The sequence below is a fragment of the Nerophis ophidion genome, linkage group LG22, assembly GCF_033978795.1.
Source record: "Nerophis ophidion isolate RoL-2023_Sa linkage group LG22, RoL_Noph_v1.0, whole genome shotgun sequence".
Classification (NCBI taxonomy): Eukaryota; Metazoa; Chordata; class Actinopteri; order Syngnathiformes; family Syngnathidae; genus Nerophis; species Nerophis ophidion.
In genome coordinates this window covers 29,282,844-29,310,667 of record NC_084632.1, presented here as the reverse complement: position 1 = coordinate 29,310,667, position 27,824 = coordinate 29,282,844, and the positions used below count along the sequence as shown (strand labels likewise).

Sequence of the window (27,824 nt, the reverse complement as noted above, 5' to 3'; positions counted from 1 at the left end):
CGCTCGATTGGCGGATACCTAATTTAAACAAATTAAATAATTACCAACAACTCCAATTAGCAGTGACAACTTGAAGTTATCTGTGAGATCTGACGCTTGAAAGCTACTAGTGCTAGCTTATTAGCATGTCACATTCTGTTACAATAATTATGTATATGTTATCACACAACTCTTATGCTTAAGGGTCGTTGCTATAGTTATTATCAATTGTGTTTAAAATGTATTTTCTTTGTCTGGGCAAAGCTGGCAATCCAAAAGATTGCAAGACAGTCTCGTATCAGTGTTTCTTGCCAGAATCGGCCTGCTGACTGCCAAGGCCGAACATCAAGTACCGTAACGCAGACAGAGCAGAGACAAGGGGATATCACGACTGTCAGCAGATTTGCATTTTTGTATAATCACATATTGTGTCTAACAGGAGCTGTCGAGATTATCCCCTTCCCTTAGCAACAGCTTCAGTGATGTAACCAAGGACCTCCCAAATAACTAGACGAAGCACGTGGGCTGGACTTTTAGAGCAAAGTTTGGATCGGTAACTAGAGTACAGCCCAAATAACGTCTCTCCTCAATTGAGCAAAATTTAACTCCGTCTCTGCATGTTTCTTTGCTTCTCGTCTGTTTAATAGATGCCATCAGTGTTTGAACCTGACGCATTCTCTTCTTCGTAATCATAATTATCAAAGTCAAAACTCTGCGCTCTTTGGTCAGTGCAAGAAGCGAATTAAAACGCAACAACTATGAGAGAGCACAGTACCGTGGTGGCCATCTGCTCTATTTACATTCCCACATTGCCAATAATGTGTCAGGACTGACACCGACACGCATCGATATGAACAATAGAAACGACACAAATGTAATGCAAAAATAAGTATATGAATAAAAATGCAGCAAAGGTTTATTGGTCAGAAGATTAATAAAATCAGACTAAGTATTATACACTAGTGATGTGACGAGATGTGTCTTCACATTTCAGGTGAAAGTTTTCTACCCTGAATTTTAAAACACAGAATTTTACAAACTAATTTTTATTTAATTTTATTTTTTTTAACAATTGTTTAATTGAGATTTCGACATATACACTTGCCCGATACACAATCCAACCAGTGGTGGGCCTTCAGGTACAGCAAGGCCATCTCTGCTGGCCTAACATAACCAGAAATCATTATCATAATTAAAGATAAAAGATAAATATCCCAAATTATTCATATTCTCTTCAGGTCATATCTTCCAGTGCCGTCGTTTTTAGGTCGCACATATTTGATGTTCAAACTGATAAACTTTTTTTTTTTGCAAATAATCATTAACTTTAGAATTTGATGCCAGCAACATGTGACAAAGAAGTTGGGAAAAGTGGCAATAAATACTGATAAAGTTGAGGAATGCTCATCAAACTCTTATTTGGAACATCCCACAGGTGTGCAGGCTGATTGGGAACAGGTGGGTGCCATGATTGGGTATAAAAGCAGCTTCCATGAAATGCTAAGTAATTCACAAACAAGGATGGGGCGAGGGTCACCAATTTGTAAGCAAATTGTCGAACAGTTTTAGAACAACATTTCTCAACGAGCTTTTGCAGGGAATTTAGGGATTTTACCATCTATGGTCCGTAAAATCATCAAAAGGTTCAGAGAATCTGGAGAAATCACTGCACGTAAGCGATGATATTACAGACTTTTGAGCCCTCAGGCGGTACTGCATCAAAAACCGACATCAGCGTGTAGAGGATATCACCACATGGGCTCAGGAACACTTCATAAAACCACTGTCAGTAACTACAGTTGGTCGCTGCATCTGTAAGTGCAAGTTAAAACTCTACTATGCAAAGCCAAACCCATTTATCAACAACACCCTGAAACGCCGCCGGCTTGGCTGTGCCCAAGCTCACCTAAGATGGACTGATGCAAAGTGGAAAGGTGTTCTGTGGTCTGACGAGTCCACATTTCAAATCATATTTGGAAACAGAGGACGTGGTGTCCTCCAGAACAAAGAGGAAAATAACCATTCGGATTGTTATAGGTGCAAAGTTCAAAAGCCAGCATCTGTGATGGTATGGGGGTGTATTAGTGCCCAAGGCATGGGTAACTTAAACATCTGTGAAGGCACCATTAATGCTGAAAGGTACATACAGGTTTTGGAGCAACATATGTCGTCATCCAAGCAACGTTTTCATGCACGCCCCTGCTTATTTCAGCAAGACAATGCCAAGCCACGTGTTACAACAGTGTGGCTTCGTAGTAAAAGAGTGCAGGTACTTTCCTGGCCTGCCTGCAGTCCAGACCTGTCTCTCATCGAAAATGTGTGGCACATTATGAAGCGTAAATACGACAGCGGAGACCCCGGACCGTTGAACGACTGAAGCTCGACATAAAACAAGAATGGGAAAGAATTCCACTTTCAAAGCTTCAACAATTAGTTTCCTCAGTTCCCAAACGTTTATTAAGAATTTGTTAAAAGAAAAGGTGATGTAACACAGTGGTGAACATGCCCTTTCCCAACTACTTTGGCACTTGTTGTAGCCATGAAATTCCAAGTTAATTATTATTTATGAGTTTGAACATTAAATATCTTGTCTTTGTAGAGCATTCGATTGAATGTTTTGCAAATCATTGTATTCTGTTTATATTTACATCTAACACAATTTCTCAACTCATATGGAAACGGGGTTTGTACAAGTAGAGCAGATTAAGTCAAACATTCGGATTTGTTTCCTTTGTCACATTAAGAATGGCAATGGGATTTGGATTAAAAGACTTTTAAAGAAAGGACCTTTGGCCAGTGGAGCTGTACAGCGCCTCCCTGAATTCACAAGTTCAGTCTGACAGCAGAGATGATGAGAGTCGTGAAGTGAAGTGAATTATATTTATATAGCGCTTTTTTCACTAGTGACTCAAAGCGCTTTACATAGTGAAACCCAATATCTAATTTTACATTTAAACCAGCGTGGGTGGCACTGGGAGCAGGTGGGTAAAGTGTCTTGCCCAAGGACACAACGGCAGTGACTAGGATGGCGGATGCGGGGATCGAATCTGCAACCCTCAAGTTGCTGGCACAGCCGCTCCACCAAATGAGCTATACCGCCCCAATCAACGTTATCATGGACGCCCCTGCTTATTTCAGCAAGACAATGCCAAGCCACGTGTTAAAACAGCGTGGCTTCATAGTAAAAGAGTGCGGGTATTAGACTGGCCTGCCTGTAGTCCAGACCTGTCTCCCATTGAAAATGTGTGGCGCAAAATGAAGCCTAAAACATCACAAAAGAGAACCCGGATGTTGAACAACTTAAGCTGTACGTCAAGCAAGAATGGGAAATTATTCCACATGAAAAGCTTCAAAAGTTGGTCTCCTCAGTTCCCAAACGTTTACTGAATGTTGTTAAAAGGAAAGGCCATGTAACACAGTGGTTAATATGCCCATGTGCCAACTTTTCTGCAATGTTTTGATGCCATTAAATTCTAAGTTAATGATTATTTGCAAAAAAAATAAGTTTCTCAATTTGAACATTAAATATCTTGTCTTTGCAGTTTTTTCAATTGAATATAAGTTAAAAAAGAATTTGCAAATTATTGTATTCTGTTTTTATTGACGAATTACACAACGTGCCAACTTCCCTGGTTTTGAGTTGTGTATAATATCTGCCTCCTATTCACACAGTTACATTTGTTGTTCAGCTCATTTATGTCAAAATAGCTTGGGTTCAAAATTCGAATTTTGCACCTTCGAATCACTTTCACCTCACTCTCTCGTCTTCCGTCTCCTCCGACGTCTCACCCTTCCTCCGTGCTGAATTTTACAAGCAGTAGTACATTCAGATTCAAAAAGATACGGTTGTGAATTCTCATTTGTACAAAAATAGTTGTCTTCTTTGTTCCAGGAAATAGAAACACACAGTGGTTGCCAGAAGTTGGAAGTGTGTTGCTATGGATACGGAAATAAATGCGCCGAGGAATTAGAATGACCAAAATACGGTAAATATTGTACATATTTTTACGAACGTGTCTGTTACTACATTTCATATATAAACTTGTAGTGTGTATACAACAGGTTGACGGAGGGTTTAGAAGTTTTTTTAGAGCGCTTTGAAAACCAACACGGTGACTCCCATTAGCCACATCTTCCAAGCATTTGTATCATGTTTAAAATCAAATAAACAAAAAACAATAAAAAGAGACGTTTTGGGTTCCAGTACTCTAGAATGCCCTCCTGGTAACAATTAGAGATGTTACTTCAGTAGAGGCATTTAAGTCCCATCTTAAAACTCATTTGTATATTCTAGCCTTTAAATAGACCTCCCTTTTAGACCAGTTGATCTGCCGTCTCTTTTCTGCTCTGCCACCCTCTCCTGCGTGGAGAGGTAACCACAGATGACGCCTTAGCTGTTCAAAGTCGGGACTCGGGGTGGACCACTCATCTGTGCATCAGTTGGGGACGTCTCCGCGCTGCTGACTCGTCTCCACTCAAGATGATCTCCTGCTGGACTGGACTCTCACACTATTAAATAGATCCACTCGACGTACATTGCACCAGTTGCCCTGGGGTGCGAAGTGGTCCCACATATGTGGTTCCCTCCAAGGTTTCTCGTTGTTCCCATTGGGTTGAGTTTTTCCTGCCCCTGATCTGGGTCGAGGATGTCATTGTGGCTTGTGCAGCCCTTTGAGACACTTGTGATTAAGGGCTATATAAATAAACTTTGATTGATTGACTGACTTAGTGTTTTAGTCTCACATAATGGTTGTGAACGATAGGCAACATTCCCAAAAAATAAATGCAGTTCCCCTTTAAGGCTTAGCTTGATTTGAGCTTTCATTTAAATTTTAATATTAGATTTTCACTTTAGCAATCCAAATGGATACAAGAAAAATGTCAACCTGTCTGCCTGTACTGGCATTGCCTTGAGCAAAAAACAATAATCACATTTTACCAATATACGGACATTAACATCCTTCAATAAATTAAAAAAAAATAAAGAGTGATTTCATGTTGGGGGCAGCATGGTGGAACAGGGGTTAGTGCATGTGCCTCACAATACGGAGGTTCTGAGTAGTCCTGAGTTCAATCCCGGGCTCGGGATCATTCTGTGTGAGGTTTGCATGTCCTCCCCGTGACTGCGTGGGTTCCCTCCGGGTACTCCGGCTTCCTACCACCTCCAAAAAAACATGCATCTGGGGATAGGTTGATTGGCAACACTAAATTGGCCCTAGTGTGTGAATGTGAGTGTGAATGTTGTCTATACGTGTTGGCCCTGCGATTAGGTGGTGACTTGTCCAGGGTGTACCCCGCCTTCCACCCGAATGCAGATGAGATAGGCTCCAGCACCCCCCGTGACCCCAAAAGGGACAAGCGGTAGGAAATGGATGGATGAATGATTTTATGTTGCCATCAATATTCAAACGCTTTGATGAAATATGTTATTATACTAAAGCAGAAAGAAAATGTGCACCCTGTATGGGATTGTAATTGTTGTTTATAAGGTTACTAAGAAAGTGTGGACATTTCAAATAAAATGCAGTTTTAAGCAGCCCTTTTACCATATTTTGTTTGTGGAATTGACAGGGATCATCCAAATTGCCACACTGGGATATTACTAATTTTGCATATATCCACATATACCCTATATGCAGTGGTTCTCAACCATTTTTCAGTGATGTACACCCCGTGAACATTTTTTTAATTCAAGAACCCCTTAATAAGAGCAAATCATTTTTGGTTATAAAAAAAGAGATAAAGAAGTAAAATACAGCACTATGCCATCAGTTTCTGATTTATTATATTGCATAACAGTGCAAAATATTGCTCATTTGTTGTGGTCTTTCTTGAACTATTTGGAAAAAAAGATATAACAAAAACTAAAAACTTGTTGAAAAAGAAACAAGTGATTTAATTATAAAATAAGATTTCTACACATAGAAGTAATCATCAACTTAAAGTGCCCTCTGTGGGGATTGTAATAGAGATCCATCTGGATTCATGAACTTAATTCTAGACATTTCTTCACAAAAAAAGAATATTTTAAACATAAACAATATGTATTTAACATGTCCACAAAAAAAATCTAGCTGTCAACACTGAATATTGCATTTCTTTTCACAGTTTGTGAAGTTACATTCATATTTTGTTGAAGTATTATTCAATAAATATATTTATTAAGGATTTTTGAATTGTTGTTATTTTAAGAATATTTAAAAAAAATCTCAAGTACCCCTTGGCATACCTTCAAGTACCCCCAGAGGTACGCGTACCCCCATTTGAGAACCACTGCCCTATATAATGGTATATGCACGTATATGTACACGTTAAAAACGTGCAAAAGCAATCAGTTACATGTAATCATTCACATGTTCTTTACTGTAAACCCAACAGTGTGAGTTGAGAGGTCTTATTAGAGTTGAAGTACTCAACTTATGTTGGTTCTTATCTGTTGTGCACTGGAATTTATATATTTAATACTACTTTTGCACTAATTGATTCCTGGCAGAATTACCCTGTATGTAGTTACACATACAAATCAGTAGGAGGTGCACTTTGCACACCAACTCCAGAGATCCTGCGAGATGCATTTCAGGTGCATAGGTCAAATAAACATCCTTAGCGCTTCAACAAACTGAAGCAAGTATTAGCATAAGGAATGTAAGCAGAAGAGGTGGTGAGTGGAACATAATCAATTACATTTGTGTGGATGCATAATGTATGCAAAACATGGCAGTCAAAAGGCAAGCTCTATTATTGATGAGAACAATGAAGTATTGGACTAAGTGCACCTATTCGCACCCAGGAACCATTTGTATTTGATTAGGGCAATTAAAGGAGTTCACTCCTGGATATGTCATAAATATTTATGAAGGTTATTTCTGTTGTTGTGAATTGTATTGACATTAAGTTTATCATGCAACATATGGTTATGATGAGAGTACAAACAATTACTTAGTAAGTCCGTGGATCTCAAACTTTTTTCACCAAGTACCACCTCAGAAAACACTTGGCTCTCCAAGTACCACCATAATGAGCAACATTAAAATGCAGTAGGGCAGTAGGCCTAACTATTCATTGAAACAGGGCAACTATTTTATTTAACAAGTATATTTAATAGTTTTGGCCACAGTAACACAACACACAGTTTGAACAATAATACAGTGCTTGAATATTTATTAGGTGATGATTTGTTTTACCACTAGATAAATAAAGTACTATCTAATCTAATCTGATGGAGTTTGCGTACCATTAGTGCAGGGGTCGGCAACTCAAAATGTTGAAAGAGCCATATTGGACCAAAAATCCAAAAACAAATCTGTCTGGAGCCGCAAAAAATTAAAAGCCATATTACATACAGATAGTGTTTCATGACATATAAATTGACTTAAGAGGACTTAAAGGAAACTAAATGAGCTCAAATATAGCTACAAATGAGGCACTCCTATCCTTGCACGGTACACCGCTACAACAAAGATGACGGGGAGAATACGCTGCCGAAGGTGAGCCACGTAAATAAGACCGCCCACAAAACGGTGCATCGGGAAGCGACTGTCAGAAAGCTGCTTGAAGATGATCTGTGAAACATAATCCATGCAACATTTTGACCAAAAAATCACCATTACATGTTGTGTAGACCACAAGGAAGTGTTTTCCATGTAGAAAAAAATATATAATAATATGACTCCTATAATGCGCCCTATAATTGGGTGCACCTTATATATGAAAAATATTAAAAAAAGACCATAAATTATAAAGCAGTACGCTTTATAATCCGGTGCGCCCTACAGTCCGGAAAATACCGTAACTTAATTGTGCATATAAAATAATTTGGGCAGTATAACAAAATGCGATCTTCAATGCAAATAAAAAATAAACTTTTTTCTTACCTATTATTAGTCTGAATAAAAAATGATAAATCTACCAGAAAAAAAAGTAATGTTTATATCTTTGAAAACCTACAAAAATCAGCAAGGGATCATATAATGTTATTATTATTGTAGTATGTGTTACACCTTCTATTCCTTTCTTATTATAGGCACCCATCTATACATATCTGTGCTGTCAGATAATATTTTTTTAAACCTGATTAATCATAATATTGATTTTAAATTAATAGTATAGATTAGTACGGTATCTTATTATACTTATTTTCTTATTATATACTAACTATCTACTTGATATATCCACTGTATCTATATACAATATATTACTGTTGTAAAAAATATTTTTTTACCCGAAAGGGACAAGCGGTAAAAATGGATGGGTGGATTTATTATTATTATCCATCCATCTTCTTCCGCTTATCAGAGGTCGGGTCGCGGGGGCAGCAGCCTAAGAAGGGAAGTCCAGACTTCCCTCTCCCCAGCCACTTCGTCCAGCTCCTGCCGGCGTTCCCAGGCCAGCCGGGAGAGATAGTCCTCCCAACGTGTCCTGGGTCTTCCCCATGGCCTCCTACCGGTCAGACATGCCTGAAACACCTCCCTAGGGAGGCGTTCAGGTGGCATCCTGACCAGATGCCCGAGCCACCTCATCTGGCTCCTCTCGATGTGGAGGAACAGCGGCTTTAATTTGAGCTCCTCCCGTATGGCAGAGCTTCTCACCCTATCTCTAAGGGAGAGCCCCGCCACCCGGCGGAGGAAACTCATTTCGGCTGCTTGTACCCGTGATCTTGTCCTTTTGGTCATGACGCAAAGCTCATGACCATGGGTGAGGATGGGAACGTAGATTGACAAGTAAATTGAGAGCTTTGCCTTCCGGCTCAGCTCTTTCTTCACCACAAGGGATCGATACAGCGTCCGCATCACTGAAGACGCCGCACCGATCCTCCTGTCGATCTCACGATCCACTTTTCCCTCACTCGTGAACAAGACTCCTAGGTTCTTGAACTCCTCCACTTGGGGCTAGATCTCCTCCCCAACCCGGAGATGGCTCTCCACCCTTTTCCGGGCGAGAACCATGGATTCGGACTTGGAGGTGCTGATTCTCATCCCAGTCGCTTCACACTCAGCTGTGAACCGATCCAGTGAGAGCTGAAGATCTTAGCCAGATGAAGCCATCAGGACCACATCATCTGCAAAAGCAGACACCTAATCCCGCGGCCACCAAACCAGATCCCCTCAGCCCCCCGACTGCGCCTAGAAATTATGTCCATAAAAGTTATGAACAGAACCGGTGACAAAGGACAGCCTTGGTGGAGTCCAACCCTCACTGGAAACGTGTCCGACTTACTAACAGAAATGCGGACCAAAGTCTGACACTGATCATAGAGGGAGTGGACCGCCACAATAAGACAGTCCGTTACCCCATACTCTCTGAGCACTCCCCACAGGACTTCCCGGGATACACGGTCGAATGCCTTCTCCAAGTCCACAAAGTACATATAGACTGGTTGATGAGTGGAATATAATCAATTACATTTGTGTGGATGCATAATGAACCATTTTTATTTGATTAGGGCAATTAAAGGAGTTCACTCTTGGATCTGTCATAAATATTTATGAATGTTGTTTCTGTTGTGAATTATATTGATAATACAGTATGTTCATCATGCAACGTATGGTTATGACGAGAGTACAGACAATTACTTAATAAGTCAGTGGCTCTCAAACTTCACCAAGCACCACCTCAGAAAACACGTGGCTCTTTATGTACCACCATAATTACCAACATTAAAATGCAGTAGGGCAGTGGGCCTAAATATTCAATAAAAACAGGGCAACTATTTTATTCAACAAGTGTATTTAATAGTTTTGGTCACAGTAACACAACACACAGTTTTAACAGTAACACCGTGTTTGAATATTTAATTAAGTGATAATTTGGTTTACCACGAGATGGAGTTTGCGTAGCACTAGTGGTACACCTACCCTAATATATATATATATATATATATATATATATATATATATATATATATATATATATATATATATATATATATATATATATATATATATGTATATAGTAACACTTTAGGATGGTGAACACATTCACCATAAATTAGTTGGTTATTAACATGCAAATTAGTAACATATTAGCTCTTAATTAGTCATTACGTACTTATTAATGCTTTATTATGTGTGGCCTTATTATACAACCAGTAAACCATTAACTAAGGGTGTTCTGTCAATAATCCCTAACCCTAACCTTTATATGTTACCCTAGTGTCCAAATAGTTCTAAATTAAGTATTTTTTTTACCTAGAAGATATTCCTTGTACTAAAGTGTTAACACACACATACATATATATATATATATATATATATATATATATATATATATATATATATTACATGTATGTATATATATATTACATGTATGTATGGATATATTACATGTATGTATGTGTATATATATATATATGTATGTATATATATATATATATGTATATATATATATTACATGTCTGTATGTATATATTACATGTATGTATGTGTATATATATCTATATATGTATGTATATATATATATATATATATATATATATATATATATATATATATATATATATATATACATATATATATTACACACATGAAAGGTATTTATCTAGCCTGTGGGTGCTTGCAAATATCCTCATTTGAAAAGCGGTATTTTAAAGACATTACAGAGACTGCTGTAGTTTTATCATTCAATTCGATATGTTGCCAGCAGTTATTGTAAAAATGTGGCTCGTCTCCAATCTTTACAAGTTGAGACAAATTCCAAGATGGGCAGGGGGCTTTAAGATTCAGCGCTTGAATAGACTTTTTCTCGCAGGTGGGCTCCCCTAAATATTTGCTCAAGGAGCTGCGGCCAGGACTTGGAAACAGTGTGGCTCTCTTGTTTTTAGAAGGCGCATCAGATAGCAGCTGAGAGGGGCTTAACATTTCAAACGTCTGGCGGTAGGCTGCAAAGTTTCCACCCTGAAACACTGTTCCAGTTGCAGGTCGGGTCCAGCAGACACAGGTCTTGGTGCTCACTTGGAGTCGAGCATCAAGCGTAAGGATCACACTATCTCTGGAGGGGGACAGGATTTTTTTTTTTTTTATTGAAATCATCTCTGGTCCAAAAGTAGCTCTGTTGTGCAAGAAACCTGTTTTTTTTCTGCTATATGAAGAATTCTGTTATTTGACAATGCTTTACTGGTAGGTTTACAAAGTCTTGTGTATAAAAAGTTTCATGTTAAAAACAAGTAAGTCCTTTGCTGTGCTGTGCATGTCATAGATGTCCACTCATTTGGAAAGAAGCCTGCAGCTGGAAACTTCACACAAACTTGATGCGGCCAAATCTGAGGAGTTTTCTGGCGTGACGACGACCGATGGATGCTCGGAAGCGCACGGCAGTCCGGTGCTGACCTCCGGGCGCGGTGGAGAGGATAAACCCTCGCATCAGGAGAAGCCCCTCAAGATGACCCGGAGTCCTAAATGCGCCCGCTGCCGGAACCACGGCGTGGTTTCGTGCTTGAAAGGCCACAAACGTTTGTGCCGCTGGAGGGACTGCGGCTGTGCCTGCTGCCAGCTGGTGGTGCAGCGGCAGCGCGTCATGGCTGCACAGGTCGCGCTCAGGCGGCAGCAGGCCGCGGAGGTCAGGGGGGCGATGACATCTCAGGTCAGTGATCCCTTGGAGCTCTTATTAGAAAAAAATGACTTGCAGTGAACTTATTATTTTCAGCTACATGCACACACACGGCAATATCCTGTTTTATGAAACAAACAGCATTGTTATGTTTAACACAAATGTCCACTGTAGAGGACGCTGGTCCTCAGGAGCATAGAGGTCAACGTGCTTTTCATACAAAACACAACATCAGCATCTGCACAACATAGATATTGAAGGTATTTATTGAACAAATATGTTAATTATTGTTGATAGAGTAAGTCAGTGGTTTTTAATCTTTTTTCAGTGATGTACCCCCTGTGAACATTTTTTTTAATTCAAGTACCCCCTAATCAGAGCAAAGCATTTTTTGGTTGAAAAAAAGAGATAAATAAGTGAAATACAGCACTATGTCATCAGTTTCTGATTTATTAAATTGTATAACAGTGCAAAATATTGCTCATTTGTAGTAGTCTTTCTCAAACTATTTGGAAAAAAAGATATAAAAATAACTAAAAACTTGTTGAAAAAAAACAAGTGATTCAATTATAAATACAGATTTCTACACAATCATCAACTTAAAGTGCCCTCTTTGGGGATTGTAATAGAGATCCATCTGGATTCATGAACTTAATTCTAAACATTTATTCACAAAAAAAGGAAATCTTTAACATCAATATTTATGGAACAAGTCCACAAAAAATCTAGCTGTCGACACTGAATATTGCATTGTTGCATTTCTTTTCACAGTTTATTAAACTACATTCATGTTTTGTTGAAGTATTATTCAATAAATATATTTATAAAGGACTTTTGAATATTTGCTATTTTTAGAATATTTTTTTAAAATCTCACGTACCCCTTGGAATACCTTCAAGTACCCCCATTTGAGAACCACTCGAGTAAGTAAGTGCATTATTAAACATACTGTTCCGGATGTGTCGATCAAATTTGTTTATTATAATATATGTTATGGCAGTGATTTTGATACCTAGTTGTGTGCGGGTGTAGAATATAAATAGTATAAATACTTGAATTTATGTTTTTCCATCAATAGCTGCTGTATATATGATTCCGCTATGTAACAAGTATATCCTGTATAAAACTCATATAAAGAGTATCATCATTACTGTTTAAATTCACCGATTGGTATTGTAAGAAATATTTTCATTGTAAATCCATCCATCCATCCATTTTTCTACCGCTTATTCCCTTTTGGGGTCGCGGAGGGCGCTGGCGCCTATCTCAGCTACAATCGGGCAGAAGGTGGGGTACACCCTGGACAAGTCGCCACCTCATCACAGGGCCAACACAGATAGACAGGCAACATTCACACTCACATTCAAACACTAGGGCCAATTTAGTGTTGCCAATCAACCTATCCCCAGGTGTTAAATCCGCAAAGACTTAATTCAGAGTTATTCGGACACTATTAACATTTGTAGTTGTGTGTTTTGTTATGTGAGAACAGACCATATTCATTAAGTGGTATTAAAGGTAGAATAACTAATCTTGGTGTACTACCACCTTATAAAGTCCATACTAAGCAAAGCGTATAGAGATTCTAATTCATATACAACAACTTCCTTACTTAGTACTAATAAGCAATAATTCCGAGGTTATTGAGGGAAGACTCTTAGTTAATGGCTTACTGGTTGTATAATAAGGCCATGCAGAATAAGGCATTAATAAGTACTTAATAATGACTAAGTAAGACCCAATATGTTAATAATTTGCATGTTAATAAGCAACTAATTAATGGTGAATATGTGTTCCTTAAAATAAAGTGTTAGCAAAATGATTTGGCTAATAATTGCCTCACTTTCACAGTAACATTTACAGTAATTTGATTTGAACTGTGATTTTACAGTAAATGTTACAACTAAATGTTGTAACGTCATGGTTGCAATTTTATAGTTAATTACAATGAAAATACATCTGTATGGTGTACTTTTACATGTGGAATTTTATTGCAAATTGCTCTCTACTGTACATGAGAGCTGCTGCAATATAATCTAAGGAACCTCTTAAGAGAAAACCAGTGTGGACTTAGAGCAATCTTTTGTGCTGTGATATTACTATGATTGCACTATTTTACCGTGAAATACTGTGGTTATTTGCTGTGACATATACGAGTATAGTAATTTTTAAAGTCATGGTAATGTTGCAATGCATTTTGCTTACAGTATTTTATTGTGAAAAATTACAGTTAAATGCTATGAGATCCTGGTAAATTACAATATAGATCACTTGAATCAGGTTTTCTTTTTATATTTGCCAGTAGGGTTATTTTTCTTTTTTTTTATGTCTGATGTTTATGTTGCATATTAGTTTTATATCGTTTGTTGTATAATTCATATACATTATAAAACAATATTTTTTTCTAAGTTTGTCATTGCAACTAAAGAGAACATGAGTTTGGTCAAATAACTGATTTTTAACATGCATAATAAGGCATATCGTTTATTTTGTTATTGGCAAATAAACTTTACAGTTTATAACATAACTTACACTATTCCTATATGCAAGGAACCTAACGTAAGCCCCAGTTACAATATATGAATTCCATTTCAGTATCAGTGACGGTAATATTGCGTCTGTGCTTGTGTCGCTCAGGGTAAGAGGAGCGCCAAGTGTGCGTCTCAAATGCAGAGAACGCCGTTTCCTCGCATGACTGCTGAGGCGGAAGAGGAACACATGCTGCAGACCAAGAGCCTCCTGCAGGGTAAAGTTGAATCCAAACCACCTCTCTCATTTGTGTAGAAGTGTTCAAATTAAGGCTGTTGCCATGGTGACTCAAAAAAAATACCAAGATGTACAGTAAAGAGTGTCAAGAGATGCATTTGTACTCCCAGACCGCAGACGTTTAAGCATAACTGCACATCACTAAACCACTTCTAACTAAGGCCAGGTCCACGCAGGAACGCTTGAAGGTCTTTTTCTTTTTTTGCAGGTTGAATGAAATATCATACAAACTTGTGTCAGATCAATTAAAAAGTCATCACTGAGTAAAAACAGTGTGTTACATGTGTGTATACTACACACACAAATATGTGAACAGACACAAGCACAAGCTTAAAGGCCTACTGAAATGAGATTTTCTTATTCAAACGGGGATAGCAGGTCCATTCTATGTGTCATACTTGATCATTTCGCGATATTGCCATATTTTTGCTGAAAGGATTTAGTAGCGAACATCCACGATAAAGTTCGCTAATAAAAAAGATTGCCTGTACCGGAAGTAGCAGACGATGTGCGCGTGACGTCACGGGTTGTAGGGCTCCTCACATCCTCACAAAGCGACGATTTCCCCATTAATTTGAGCGAGGATGAACAATTTGTGGATGAGGAAAGTTAGAGTGAAGAACTAGAAAGAAAAAAAAAGGTGACGGCAGTGTGAGCAATTCATATATAATTAGACACATTTACTAGGATAATTTTGGAAAATCCCTTATCTGCTTATTGTGTTACTAGTGTTTTAGTGAGATTATAAAGTCATACCTGAAAGTCGGGGGATGTGGTGACCGCCAGTTTCTCTGATGGAAGCCATGGAGGAGCCAAGAAAGTCGCAGCTGTCTCTTTGATAGCTGCTGCAGGAAGAACGACACAAGCTCCGCTCATGTCTCCGGTAAGAGCCGACTTATTACCACAATTTTCTCACCGAAACCTGCCGGTCGACATGTGGTGGAGAAACATGTTCGCTTGACCGCTCTGTTCCATATTAAAGCTTCACAACCAACAAAGAAACACCGGCTGTGTTTTGGTTGCTAAAGGCAGCTGCAATACACAGCTTTCCACCAACAGCATTCTTCTTTATAGTCTCTTTATTAATTGAAAAAAATTGCAAAAAATTCAGCAACACAGATATCCAAAACACTGTGTAATTATACGATTAAATCGGACGACTTTTAGCCTTGAGTGGTGCTGGGATAAAATGTCCGCTACAACCAATAACGTCACAAGCACGCATCAACATAAGCGTCATCATTCCGCGATGTTTTCCACAGGAAACTTTGCGGGAAATTTAAAATTGCAATTTAGTAAACTAAAAAGGCCGTATTGGCATGTGTTGCAATGTTAATATTTCATCATTGATGTATAAACTGTCAGACTGCGTGGTCGGTAGTAGTGGGTTTCAGATTTAGAGAGAGGTTTGTGTGTGCGTGTGTGTGTGTGTGTGTGTGTGTGTGTGTGTGTGTGTGTGTGTGTGTGTGTGTGTGTGTGTGTGTGTGTGTGCATGTTCCATTAAGTTGTAGTTTAAATTATGTCGGCCCAGGAAGAAAGTGGGTTACAGCTGGTGGAACGGTCATCAAGAGTTTTTTTTTATTAAAACTCGCCGCAAAGCCTTTGATATGTGAGACACGGTCGAGAAGGAAAAATCGCTTGTAAAATGTCAATATGATAAATGACAGAGTGCTTTATGTGAAATGTTATCATTTTAATCGCCTTAGCAAACTTGTCTAAATGTGGCTTTAGTCCATGACAGATAAAATATCAAACAGGGCATAGTCCACTCTACAGGCATTGAAAATAAATTACTAAACAATTTGTTTATCATGCTGTCTTAATAATCCAAAACAAACTGTCAAGAGAAATAGTATCAAAATTGTTTCACACAAATAAAAAAAGAAAAAAAAAAACGCCTGACTGGTAGAGGTGATCGGCTTTGTGTGTATTACGTTTTATGTAAAGCAGGGGTCCCCAAACTTTGGGCCACTTTAGTTTCTAAAATCCGGGCAGCTGAACATCTCAGAGATTGTATTTGTCGACAATAAGTTTGAACTATATGCAATGTTATCAAGATGTATTCCAGTACTGTTAACCATCCACTGTGACACTTATACCTAGTCAAAGTGCATAGTGTCATAGCGGGGTTTTTGCAGCTTACTGCGAGGTTTGTTCTCCCGGGATGCAATCGGACTATTCCGGACAAGACTTGCAGTTAGGAATATATTTTCTCAATTGATCCTACACATCACAAAAACCGGAACCAAACAAAAGAAAAGCGTGCCGTTCACTCGAGAAGCTAACGAACAAAATAATTTGACGCAGGAAACATAGAAGCTAAACACTTAACATGGACTATGGCATGAAACAAACAAGACTTACTGTGGCATGAAACAATTAACGCTTACCTGGACACGGCATGAATCGAACAACTTGAACTATGGTATCGCATGAAACAAGCAATGATGCCAGGACGACTGACTGGCAAAGACAAGCTTAAATAATGGTCTCTTGATTAGAGCAGGTGCATGTCCCGAGCACCAGAGGCAGGTGAAATTAATAAGTCGCCATGGTAACTAAAACAAACAAGGGTGCACAAAAACAGGAACTAATGGAGTCTAAAACTAACAGAACATAACAAAAACATAATCCGGATCACGGATCATGACACATAGAATCATGACATAGGTACCATTAAAACATCCAATACCACCCAATGGTTTGATGAATCAAAAACCCACTCAGAAAATTACAATAGGTGCAAAACCACACAACTTTCCCACTGAATTATGTGGATAATATAAAACATGTCTACACACCACACACAATTCAAAATGACACCCATTTTAAATCCCTTACAAAGCTTGATAGGTAACAAGCACAACACTTTCAACACACATGTTTAACTCATTTTAGCTGACTGATATTTCTGATTGATTACAAAACTTTAAGGTCGGCAGATAACAGGATAGGGGTGGTTCATTTACTCTCAATATCCAGTGTTTTGTTTATACTTCATATTGTAGTGATGGTGTGTGTCAATGGGTTATTGTTCAGGCTGTTAACTAAAGCTTGTTGTAATTAATCCTTTAACAAACTGACGTGTCTTTGATCGTTTCTGATGATATTGTAAATGTGAAGACTATGTGGCATAACGATGCCGGATATGTTCTTCCAGGGATGCGTCGAGCAAAAACACAGCTTGAGCTAAGAAATAAAGATTTAATAACTCAAAACAGGCTAGAAACAAAAACAATGGTGCTAAGCAGCAAAGGCAAACAAATGGCGCTATCATGGAAACTAGGAATAAGAACAGATAAACTAAACTTGGCACAAGGGCACGAAAAAGGGAAAACAAACCATTAGCATGAGAGCTATAATAAACAAAACGCAGCGCGATAGCTAGTGTGTATGGAAAGAGAGTCTTTGTCAGATGCATGAAAGCAAACAACGAAAAGGGGCAGGCTTATATAAGGCAGTAATCAAAATAGAAACAGGTGTGCGTCGAAAGCAAGGGCAGGTGAAAATAATATGTAACCATGGTGACAGACTAAACAGGAACTAAGGAGTCGGACGGAGAGTGATACAAAAATGGAAACAAAACAATAATCTGTGAAGATCCGAGCACCGGATGGCAACAGTAAATCCTACATCTTTTTATGCAAGACGACCTTTGTTGCTGTCATATTTACACGCATACACACGTATATATATATATATATATATATATATATATATATATATATATATATATATATATATATATATATATATATATACATATATATATATATAAAAGTTTGGACACACCTCATTTCAATGTATTTTCTTTATTTTCATGACTATTTACATTGTAGATTGTCACTGAAGGCATCTGTGTAGTAAAAGCCATTTTAGGTGACTACCTCTTCACGCTCATAGAGAGAATGTTAAGAGTGTGCAAAGCAGTAATCAGAGCAAAGGGTGGCTATTTTCAAGAAACTAGAATATAAAATATATTTTCAGGTATTTTACTTTTTTTTGTTAAGTACATAACTCCACATGTGTTCATTCATAGTTTTGATGCCTTCAGTGACAATCTACAATGTAAATAGTCGTGAAAATTGGAGAAAACACATTGAATGAGAAGGTGTGCCCAACTTTTTGGCCTGTCCTATTCATATGTACTTTGATTTCGAAGAATTAGCATTTGTTGAAGGACTGGGAATGACGTGTACGCTCTGGCGCAGATACGTACATTGTGTAAGCTGTTTACATTGGAGTTGATGAAAATAAAACTTTAGTAGATCCACCCTGATGCCAGAAAAAAAAAAAAAGAACCCCCCCCCCCCAAATATTGCAGTTATGTTATAATCAGCGCTATGCTGTGTGGCGAAAAAAAAGAGTAGTTGTGGCTATGTGTGTGTGTGTGTGTATTGGCGATTTTTCCCGAAAATCAAGATTTATCACAGGTTGTAGATCTGCTGTATTTTTTACATGTTTATCATGTTTGGCAACCTTCCCTCTTCAATTTGGCATTAAGTTAACATATAGACTTAAATCATTGTGATCGCTGTTCCCGTTTGAACGTACCTGTTTAAAAGTGATCAGCATACAAACACTCTCACAGTTGCACACAATATGGACTAAAAAATTAAGAAATAAACTGTTTCTTCTTTAAAGTTTTAACTACAAGTCACCATATTTTTCCCTTAGACAGTTCTAAAGTTAGTGTAGTGATTAACTTGATTTATATGCTTTATCTAATTAGATTACATTATTAATTACAATGAAACCCATTCATATTTATTTTGGTGACTATCTATCCATCAATCCATTTTCTTCCGGTTATCCGAGGTTGGGTCGCGGGGGCTGCAGCCTAAGCAGAGAAGCCCAGACTTCCCTTTCCCCAGCCACTTCGTCTAGCTCTTCCCGGGGGAACCCTAGGCGTTCCCAGGCCAGCTGGGAGACATAGTCTTCCCAACGTGTCCTGGGTCTTCCCTGTGGCCTCCTGCCGGTTGGACGTGCCCTAAACACCTCCCTAGGGAGGCTTTCGGGTAGCATCTTGACCAGATGCCCGAACCACCTCATCTGGCTCTTCTCAATGTGGAGGAGCAGCGGTGACTCTGAGTTCCTCCCGGATGACAGAGCTTCTCACCCTATCTCAAAGGGAGAAACCCGCCACACGGCGGAGGAAACTCATTTCCACTGCTTGTACCCGTGATTTTGTCCTTTCAATCATAACCCAAAACTCATGACCATAGGTGAGAATGGGAATATAGATCGACCCGTAAATTGAGAGCATTGCCTTCCGGCTCAGCTCCTTCTTCACCACATTGGATCAATACAGCGTCCGCATTGCTGAAGACAACGCACTAATCCGCCTGTCGATCTCACGAAAATTTGGTGAATATATGAATAAATGGTTTGGTGAAGAATAATGATGTTTGTCGCATTTTAAAGACATGTTGGTCGGATGGACAAGACCTGTTCATTTGGACTGCAATCGGAACCGGAAAACTTGATTCATCCAAGCATGCATGAAAACTACGTATCTTCCTGTCAACTTGCCTTACGGTAGTTATGTTTTTGTAATCTTTAGTTAATACACAATGTCATGTAAAATATTACATACATAACAACAAAACAAACAACTAAGAATAGAGTATTTATTTAAAAACCGTACGGATCCGTACAGACGTATAATCTGATAAACGTGATTGCAGTCAATTAGAGTACATTATTAATTACGATGCAACCCATTTATATTTATTTTGGCGAATATCCATCCATCCTTCCATTTTCTTTCGCTTTTCCGAGGTCCGGTCGCGTGGGCTGCAGCCTAAGCAGAGAAGCCCAGACTTCCCTCTTCCCAGCCACTTTGTCCAGCTCTTCCCGAGGGATCCCTATCTCTAGAACAGGGGTCACCAACTTTTTTGAAACCAAGAGCTACTTCTTGGGTACTGATTAATGCGAAGGGCTACAAGTTTGATACACACTTAAATAAATTGCCAGAAATAGCCAATTTGCTCAATTTACCTTTAATAAATAAATATATTTCTGTCTGTCATTCCGTCGTGCATTTTTTTTCCTTTTACGGAAGATTTTTTGTAGAGAATAAATGATGAAAAAAAACACTTAATTGAATGGTTTAAAAGAGTATAAAACAGGAATAAAATGAAAATAAAATTTTGAAACATAGTTTATATTCAATTTCGAACCTTTAAAATTTAAAATTCAACCGAAAAAAAGAAGAGAAAGACTAGCTAATTCGAATCTTTTGGAAAAAATTTAAAAGATAATTTATGGAGCATCATTAGTAATTTTTCCTGATTAAGATTAATTTTAGAATGTTGATGACATGTTTTAAATAGGTTAAAATCCAATCTGCATTTTTTTAGAATATATACCAAATTGGACCAAACTATATTTCTAACAAAGGCAGTGCCTTTTAGGTTTATTGGCGCTCTGTACCGTATGTCTGTGTACCACTCCGTAAAGCGGTGTTTTAAGAAGTCATTCAATTTTCTTTTTGAAACCGATCCCGATCATTTCTGATATCACATTTTAAAGCATTTGTGTGTATATGTGTATATATTTCAATCTACGCATAAAAGAAATGTGTGTCGGATTTCGAAAAATCTGAATTGTGCTGTTCACATTAACATGAAACAATCAGATATATGTCACAGATAACAAAAAAAACAGAATTGACCTGCATTGTGAACATGGTCCAAAGCTTCTTTTCGGGGCCTTGCTTTAGGTTAAGGTGCCCTGGCAACAAACACACCAAAACTATAAAAGAAGAAAGACCAAATGTGGATAAAGTATGTCATCTTGGGCTACACACCAAAGACAAGAAGAAACTTGACTCTTTTTGTCTTGATTATTGACAGAGTAGAATTACTTCTGCAAGTCACATTCGATTAGGAGACAGAGACAAGAAAATATCAGGAGAATGTTGACGGTGAGTTGTTCCTGTTCTTGTGGTTATGTGACGCTGACCATTAAAGTTAAGCAAAAATACCACTGATAATCACACACACACTAGGTGTGGTGTAATTACCCTCTGCATTTGACCCATCCCTCTGGGAGGTGAGGGGAGCAATGAGCAGCAGCGGTGGCCGTGCTCGGGGATCATTTGGTGATATAACCCCCAATTCCAAACCTTGATGGTGAGTGCCAAGCAGGGAAGTAATGGGTCCCATTTTTATAGTCTTTGGTATGACTCGACCTACAGGTCACAGGGTGGTCACTGTAACCACAGGGCCACTGAACATGACCCTAATCAAGGCCTGGTCAATTATTTTGACTTGGGGGCCACATTTAGTGAAAAAAAAAATGTGTCTGGGGGCCGGTTTATCTATTTTTAGGAACACTATACAAAACCTCACAATGTCTGATTGAATGGTAAACACTTTATGACAGACCGCTTTAAAAAACGTAATGGAATTTTATTTTCTATGAACGATAAAACACTGAATATTGACAAAATATGAATGTCGAACCCCGTTTCGATCGACATATTTTACAATCAAGTGAAATGCAACAAAAATGCAACAAACAGTGAAATATGAACGCGAAGGGTACAAAACAAACCCACCTACAATCTGCTATATCACTAAGCTTTACAACTTTGTTGTGAAAATCTCCTTCCGCGTCTATGGAAACGCTTCCCACCCACACTGCTTGGTGCCTCGTCTGAGCTGCTGTGACGTCGATTACCATAGTAACTAATTAGATGACCATAGTAACTAATTAAATTACCATAGTAACTAATTAGATGACCATAGTAACTAATTAAATTATCCTAGTAACTAATTAGATGACCATAGTAACTGGTACATCATCCAAAAGCGCAGATACCAACCATTGAAATACTTTGTACGGTTCAAGACTTACGGTCATTTGAAAACATCACTGCACATCATAATGGCAGCTCCATTTTCCATCTTACAGATCTAAAAAAAAAATATTTGGGAATGTCCGGCGGGCCAGATTGAAAAGCTTAACGGGCCGTATGTGGGCCCGCGGGCCTTAATTTGCCCAGGTCTGCCCTAATCCCTTCACCTTAACCAGCGATGTCATCACTCTTGAAAAGGTTGCCTGTACACGTGACAACAATTTGGTGGTGTTACCAGATTTTTACATTCTGATACCAGTTCTCATGAAATACCGTTGCAGGGCATCTAGAACACGTCACAACTCTGACCTAAAATTGTTGAAAGCACATAAAAATGTAACCCGAGAATGTGTTTTATGCAGGGCTGAGACCACCAGAGGATGACACTTCCTGTCACTCACAGCACACTTGGCATGACCACACCCACTTCACATGTCCCTCCGTCAGCGCCCGTATGAGAAAGAGACGAGCTTTCGCTGACAAGGAGCTGGAGAACGTGATGCTGCAGCGAGAGATCCATCATAGAGAACTCCAGAATGACATTTCTTTGTCCTACTCGACCTTCCTTCCCAGGCTTCATCCACTGCTTACACCCGTCACTCCGAGCTTGCATTTGTTCAACAAAGCCACCTCATCTGCAGGATCAGGCAGCCATGTGTGTGAACAATTTAAGCCTCTGCATGACTGTGATTTCCACTTCTATCAGTGCTTCCATTTTAAGAGCATAGAAACCGACTGTGGCAACTTCCAGATCTCCAAAGGCTCAGGTCAAAGTGGGGATACGAATGCCTGGAATAGCTGTGAGAAGAAAGAGCCTTCAGAGCTGATACCTTCGCCTTCACTACTCAGTCTCAAACACCATGGCAGGACTTTGTCGGGTCGTGACCTTGTCAAAGCTCACTCAAAACCAGCAGAAATTCAAGACTCAAATGTCACATGCTCTATTTTCGTATCAGATCAGAAGATCCTGGACTTGCCAAATGTCAGAGCCTTCAGCAGGACCTTTGATCCGTTAGCGCTGACAGCTAGAGGCTGGTGTGCCGGCACTCCTGCCACCCTGGCACTTCCCCGTGAAGACTCTGGGAAGAGCCCTCATGGCAGCTCAGCCAGGACTCCAGCTGTGAAGCCACTACCTTTCTCCGTTGAGGCTCTGCTGAGAGCCTGACAAGCCAAAGTGCTGGGATTTGTTTATGTGCAGAGTTCGCTTTGACATATGGACTATACAAACAAAAATGCTAACATGTATTTCACTGACAAGCTCTTGTTTCCTTTAACACGAGAACGGCACACAGTAGAGTCCAGACCAGGAAGATAAACTAATCCTTATTGGAATCAGAGTTAAGTGTTATTCCATGAGAACTTACCTCCTACTTATGCCTTGAAGAAGCATGCATCATTCACCGATTTGAGGAAAATGTCAAAACCACATTACTCAGAGTAAAAGATTTCTACCCACATGTAATAAAGGGTTGTCCTTGGTCCATGCCGCAACCCTCCAATAGTCTTGTGAAAACCGAAGGTACTTTGTAATGATGGTACATGGAAACCTGTGTTATGCTTAGGAATGGGAAACAAATTTGGTACTTTTAAAGGCATCAATCAAAACCCGTAAAATGTACATAAAATCAAATGGTGCCATATTTCAATACCTTTGTTCACCTTGACGTCACGTCTGGATGCAGACTCAACACCGGCTCAAACACTTGGCGAGTTAACAATTACTCAAGCAACACTCAGAGGTTTTGGTGTTGGTAACTTTTTCATGTCAACAAAGCAAGTATGCCTGATAGAAAATGCTCAAACAAAGTAAGGCTCTGTTCACATGCTACTATTTACCATTAGCAATTTTACATGCGATTACCCCAAATATGATAATGAAATTTACAACTAAGATGCGTATTACAATCAAACAGCAAGTGTGTAATAAATACATTACAAACACTTCATAGGGCATAATATAAGACTGAACTGGCACATTCGTGACAAAGACTATGTCCTACTAGGCAACATACCGTAGTCTAACCACTGCTGCCATCTAATGTCTTGGAATTGTAACTGCATGCAAAGTAAACTATAAAATACCTGCAAATGAGACTCAGAAATGTATTTACAAGATATTACAACACAGTTATGATAATCAGCTCATTTTTAAACGTTAAATAAAAAAAAAAGATTACACACACTAAAGTACCATAAAGTTGTACCCTTGATTATCGATATATGTAAAATAAATAAATAAATAAATGGGTTGTACTTGTATAGCGCTTTTCTACCTTCAAGGTACTCAAAGCGCTTTGACATTACTTCCACATCTAGTCATTCACACACACATTCACACACTGATGGAGGGAGCTGCCATGCAAGGCGCCAACCAGCACCCATCAGGAGCAAGGGTGAAGTGTCTTGCTCAGGACACAACGGACGTGACGAGGTTGGTACTAGGTGGGAATTGAACCAGGGACCCTCGGGTTGCGCACGGCCACTCTCCCACTGCGCCACGCCGTCCCTAAAATAGTAAGAACCATGCGTATAGATAAAGAATAAGAAACAAGTAAGACATATGAAGATTAATATAAGATTAAAACTTTTATTAGTAGATTGCACAGTACAGTACATATTCCGTACAATTGACCACTAAATGGTAACACCCAAATAAGTTTTTCAACTATTTAAGTCGGGGGTCTACGTAAATGTTAAATGTCAATTCAGGTTCATACAATATATATATATATATATATATATATATATATATATATATATATATATATAACAATGATACTGTAAAACATATTGCTCAGGTTTAGCTATTTTACCATCATGTTTCATATTGTCAATGTATATTCTTATGTCTCTTTGTTTTCAGAGTTTCAATGTACTGTAACACTTTGACCTATATGGAGCCATTAAATACTTTACAAATAAATGTACTGTTTGGCCTTTCATTCATTATGCTTTCTTTCACCAATAATCTGTGTTGTGCTGTGATGCATTTTAAAAAAGTTGATTAATCTAACTTTTAAATGTGGGTTATTCATGAACAACTACAGGTTGCTTGATTTAAATTGACTTAAAAAGACCCAAATATTTGGACACAAATGCAACATAATTGTCACAATGTCATCCAGAAATATTTTTAAAAATGGTTTAATTGAACGCACATCACGCACGTCATTTGTTTAAATTCTGGCAATAGTTTTTTTTTTTTTAAAGCACCAGTCAGTGTTTTATTCTGAAGGACATCTACTAGCGAGTGCACCAGTGGGAGTCTCCTCACTCGTATTTGCACTGATTGACCTGATCACTAATCTTACAACCACACACACCCTATTTCAGGTAACCATCCGTGGTTCAGGTGAAGGAGCATCTACAGTCAAAATATATTGTGTGATAATCTGTGTATATTCATGTTTAATGCAAAAAACTTCTGTGATTCATCACGAGTTAACTCGTTATTTTTGACAGCTCGACAATAAAAATGCTTCAACAAAACTGACTGAAAACAAGAGACAACCATATTTTTTTGGACTATAAGGGGCACTTAAAATCCTTTGATTTTTTCAAAAATGGACATTGTGCCTTGGAACCCGGTGCATCTAATATATGTATTACATCTAGTTGTGCTTATTCTGGTTGTGATATATTGTGCAATGATGAGTGTGATCAGTGGATAGCAGTCACACACAAGAGATACGTGTGGACTGCAGGTTGACGCCTGTTCAATCAATGATGTTAGTAAGAACCAGTAAGCAAGCAAGACCAAAATTATTTCATTGTATTGAGAATACAGAACATTACACAGTGCTCAAAAATCTGTCAAAATATTTTAGCACCAGTACAGCTACGAAGCCGCACCGCTTAACGTACGCGGAACATTATGGCTATCGTAGTCAGACATGCTGTGATTCATCAAACAGGTATTAGGGTGTATGTATAAGGCAGCTATTAGGACACATGAACTAGTATTTTGTTAACTTTTCTTACATATTGGTACTTGTTTTTGTGTATTTGGGATTTGCATAAGTTCCAAAAATTTGCACGCGTCTGCCATTGTATTCTGTGCCATTGTCAATAAGCTTCCTCTTTTTCTCCAACCCCTTATTGAGGGGCATTCATCCTCCACTTTTGCCATTTCTAAAATGAAGTATCGTACAATTCTAACCATAGATGTCCGATAATGGCTTTTTTGCCGATATCCGATATTCCGATATTGTCCAACTCTTAATTACCGATTCCGATATCAACTGATACCAATATATACACACATTATTATAGCTTATTTTGTTGTGATGCCCCGCTAGATGCATTAAACAATGTAACAAGGTTTTCCAAAATAAATCAACTCAAGTTATGGAAAAAAATGCCAACATAGCATTGCCCTATTTATTATTGAAGTCACAAAGTGCATTATTTTTTGCCTCTAGGGGACCGAAAGCAATGGATGTCGAGCGGGTCTAACATGATACTGTGAAAGTTCAATCCATAGTGGCTCCAACACAGCCGCGAGAGTTCAGTTCAAGCGGATCCAAGACAGCAGCGAGAGTCCCGTCCACAGGAAACCATCTCAAGTGGAGGCGGATCAGCAGCGTAGAGATGTCCCCAACCGATACACAGGCGAGCGGTCCATCCTGGGTCCCGACAAGCGGTCCATCCTGGGTCTCGACTCTGGAGAGCCAGTACTTCATCCATGGTCATCGGACCGGACCCCCTCCACAAGGGAGGGGGGGACATAGGAGAAAAAAGAAAAGAAGCGGCAGATAAACTGGTCTAAAAAGGAGGTCTATTTAAAGGTTAGAGTATACAGATGAGTTTTAAGGTGAGACTTAAATGCTTCTACTGAGGTAGCATCTCGCACTGTTACCGGGAGGGCATTCCAGAGTACTGGAGCCCGAACGGAAAACGCTCTATAGCCCGCAGACTTTTTTTGGGCTCTAGGAATCACTAATAAGCCGGAGTCTTTTGAACGCAGATTTCTTGCCGGGACATATGGTACAATACAATCGGCAAGATAGGCTGGAGTTTGTGTTTGTCATTCTTGTTTGGTGTGGGTTCACAGGGTGGCGCGTTTTTGTAACAGTGTTAAAGTTTTTTATATGGCCACCATCAGCGTGACTTGTATGGCTGTTGACCAAGTATACCTTTCATTCACTTCTGTGTGTGAAAAGCCATAGATTTTATGTGATTGGGCCGTGTACCACTCTGTTCTGAGGCATTTTAAGAAGTCATAAATTTTACTTTTTGAAACCGATACCGATAATTTCCAATATCATATTTTAAAGCATTTATTGGTCGATAATAACGGCAGTGTGATATTATCGGACATCTCTAGTTTTAACTTATATCTGTCAGTAGACTCAAACAGAAGCGCTCAAAACTAAAACCAAGACGATGGGGAAAAGACGGCGTCAAAGTGGAAGCACGTAAATAAGACCACCCACGGAACAGCGCATCCTGAAGAGATGGTTGGAAAGAGGTTTAAAAATGATCTTTTTTCATGTTATGTACTTAATCATACGGGTATTATCGTGTGTGTATAAGGACTCAAAAATGGCAGCTATTAGGAGACATGAACTAGTATTTTGTTAACTTTTCTAACATATTGGTACTTGCTTTTGTGTATTTGGGATCTGCATTAGTTCCAAAAATGTGCACGCGTCCGCCATTGTAGCGTACA

The 27,824-nt window shown here is 38.8% G+C and overlaps 1 protein-coding gene across 1 annotated transcript; it reads left to right on the top strand.

Moving 5' to 3' along the window:
• Positions 1-10,731: 10,731 nt before the first annotated feature.
• dmrt2b (doublesex and mab-3 related transcription factor 2b) lies at positions 10,732-25,076 on the top strand. The gene is made up of 4 exons (XM_061883661.1): positions 10,732-11,093; positions 11,173-11,556; positions 14,161-14,269; positions 22,516-25,076. The coding sequence occupies exons 2-4, from the start codon at positions 11,173-11,175 to the stop codon at positions 23,316-23,318; spliced, it is 1,296 nt and encodes a 431-aa protein (XP_061739645.1). The 5' UTR covers positions 10,732-11,093; the 3' UTR covers positions 23,319-25,076.
• The last annotated feature ends 2,748 nt before the right edge of the window (positions 25,077-27,824 follow it).